A 2,306-nucleotide genomic window follows, 5' to 3' on the forward strand; every position below is an offset into this window, starting at 1 on the left:
TTTTTAGGTAACCTGATAATAACTTGGTAACCGGTTATAACAGGTTATTTGTTAAAAATATAATAGTTTCAATGGATAGACTCACCATTGACAACTCTTCCATATATATATATACAGTGAGATCCAGAATTTATGATCAAAATCTATCTAAGTTTAACTTGAAAATATATTTATTAATTTAGAATTTACATACATGTATTTTAAATTATTATCAATCCATTATTTATGTGTTGAATTATGGCCTTTGTCCATTATTTATATCTTCAAAGTGATCTTATTTTATAAGTAGGGAGGGAAGAATGAATATGACATCCGACCAGTTAACAATCATCACCAAATACTATATATATATATATATATATTAATATATTAATATATACAATATAAGGACTATAAAGACTTTGAAACCTGTTGTGAACAACCATATATGATTAATCATTTTTTTTATCCATCATGTATTAAGTTCATATTATTAAACAATGAACTCTAGTAATAGTGTTATAATCTAATTGTTTTTGGAATAATAATTCAATTATATATATTTTTAAAAATATCATATGGGTGCTGTATAGAATCAGATTCTCTTGATATAATGGTTGAGGGTTCAAATGGAATTCTTTGAAATTAAGTACATAAACTTTGTATATAAATACACATACAAGCAATACTATTTGTTCATAATTGAAAGCTTCTCCTTTTTCCACATCCAAAAGTCTTAATTTGCATTCAATTATTTTGTTGTTCATTCTCATACTGAAAATGGAGGAAGATAAGACAGTTTCCACTTCATCTACATTTTCCACTTCTTCAATAAAGGTTGAAAATGTTGAACAACAAATTAAAGAGCTAATTCCTTCTCTTCCAAGAGCTTTGGAAGGGACAATTAGTGAGTTATCTTTGTATCAGGGGTTCTGGTGCGTAACAAAATATCTTGCTGGTGCAATTTCCTTTCAAAGATGCTTCCAAGCTCAAGACACAGATATTATAGTTGCATCCAATCCGAAATCCGGCACTACTTGGCTTAAAGCTTTGATCTTTTCTATTGTTAATCGAACCCATTATACCCCTTCTAATACCCCATTGCTTACTTCAAACCCTCATGTTCTTATTCCTTTTCTTGAAGCCAATTTATATGCTCAAGAAAAAGTTCCTGATCTTACTATTCTTCCATGTCCTCGGTTTTTTTCCACACATTTCCCATTTTCAGCTTTGCCAGAGTCCATTAAGGAGTCAAAGTGTCGAGTTGTTTACATTTGCCGCAACCCTTTTGATTCTGCAGTCTCCCATTGGTATCACTACCTTGAATTGGGGGTGTATAAAGAACAATTTGAAATGCCAATGGAGAATTTTTTTGATGTGTATTTTGAGGGGATAAGTTGGTTTGGCCCTTACTGGAATAATGTGTTAGGATACTGGAAGGAAAGCCTGGAGAAGCCCAATAAGGTGTTGTTTTTGAAGTATGAAGACTTGAAGGAAGACATTGTGTCTTGTTTGAAGAGAATAGCTGAGTTTATTGGATACCTTTTTTCTCGAGAGGACGATAGAGATGATGTTATTCAAGAAATTGTGAAGCTTTGTAGTTTAAAGAAATTGAAGGATTTGGAGGTTAACAAGAATGGTTTTTATTTGTCAACAAAATACCCAAATAAGACATTCTTTCGGAAAGGTGAGGTTGGGGAATGGGTTAATTATCGTAGCCCTTCAAAGAAGAAACATCTAGAGAATGTGATGCAAGAAAAACTAAGAGGATCTGGTTTGTCTTTTAAGCTTTTTATCTAAAAGTATCAATCTATGTTTGTACCAGAAGAAGAATGTGAGGAAGAAACATTAATCTCATAAGTTGGGGTCTCACACATGTTTTTGAGCTTTAAGTTATGGGTATTGAATTATTTTTTTTCAGAAAAATATTACAAAGAGTGCTGATCATGTTATTTTTGAGTCTTTTTATTAAACAAATATTATGTTTTAAATATTTTGTTTAGTGTCAGAGTTAATAATAACAAATATTTTTAAATCTTACTATTAGCATAAGCTTTTGCATCAATCAGTTTATGCTATTGTATCACGGTAAATAGTGTGCTAGAGACATTGTTTTCATCTTTACAACGATGGGGTGTTTGAGGAGCGATTGCGCAAGTAGGCGCTCTAGAAAGAGATTGAGATGAACACAAGTATGAACGAAACCGCAAGTAAAAATTTGTCGAGGGCTTTTCAGGATGCTGGTGGATCCAAAGAAGGAAGGCCACAAGTAGGTCCTTGATACAGATTGAAAGCGATAAATGGAGGTATTAATCGTAAACCAACAA

At 31.9% G+C, this 2,306-nt stretch overlaps 1 protein-coding gene across 1 annotated transcript; it reads left to right on the forward strand.

The window, feature by feature from the left end:
* Nucleotides 1-693: 693 nt before the first annotated feature.
* Nucleotides 694-2,014, forward strand: LOC136223957 (cytosolic sulfotransferase 15-like). The gene has a single exon (XM_066012131.1). It carries the CDS (start codon nucleotides 760-762, stop codon nucleotides 1,777-1,779), a length of 1,020 nt encoding a protein of 339 aa, XP_065868203.1. The 5' UTR covers nucleotides 694-759; the 3' UTR covers nucleotides 1,780-2,014.
* The last annotated feature ends 292 nt before the right edge of the window (nucleotides 2,015-2,306 follow it).

The sequence above is a fragment of the Euphorbia lathyris genome, chromosome 3, assembly GCF_963576675.1.
Source record: "Euphorbia lathyris chromosome 3, ddEupLath1.1, whole genome shotgun sequence".
Lineage (NCBI taxonomy): Eukaryota > Viridiplantae > Streptophyta > Magnoliopsida > Malpighiales > Euphorbiaceae > Euphorbia > Euphorbia lathyris.

Excerpts from the sequence above, each read along its gene's own strand:
- LOC136223957 (XM_066012131.1), top strand. The coding sequence starts at position 760 with ATGGAGGAAGATAAGACAGTTTCCACTTCATCTACATTTTCCACTTCT.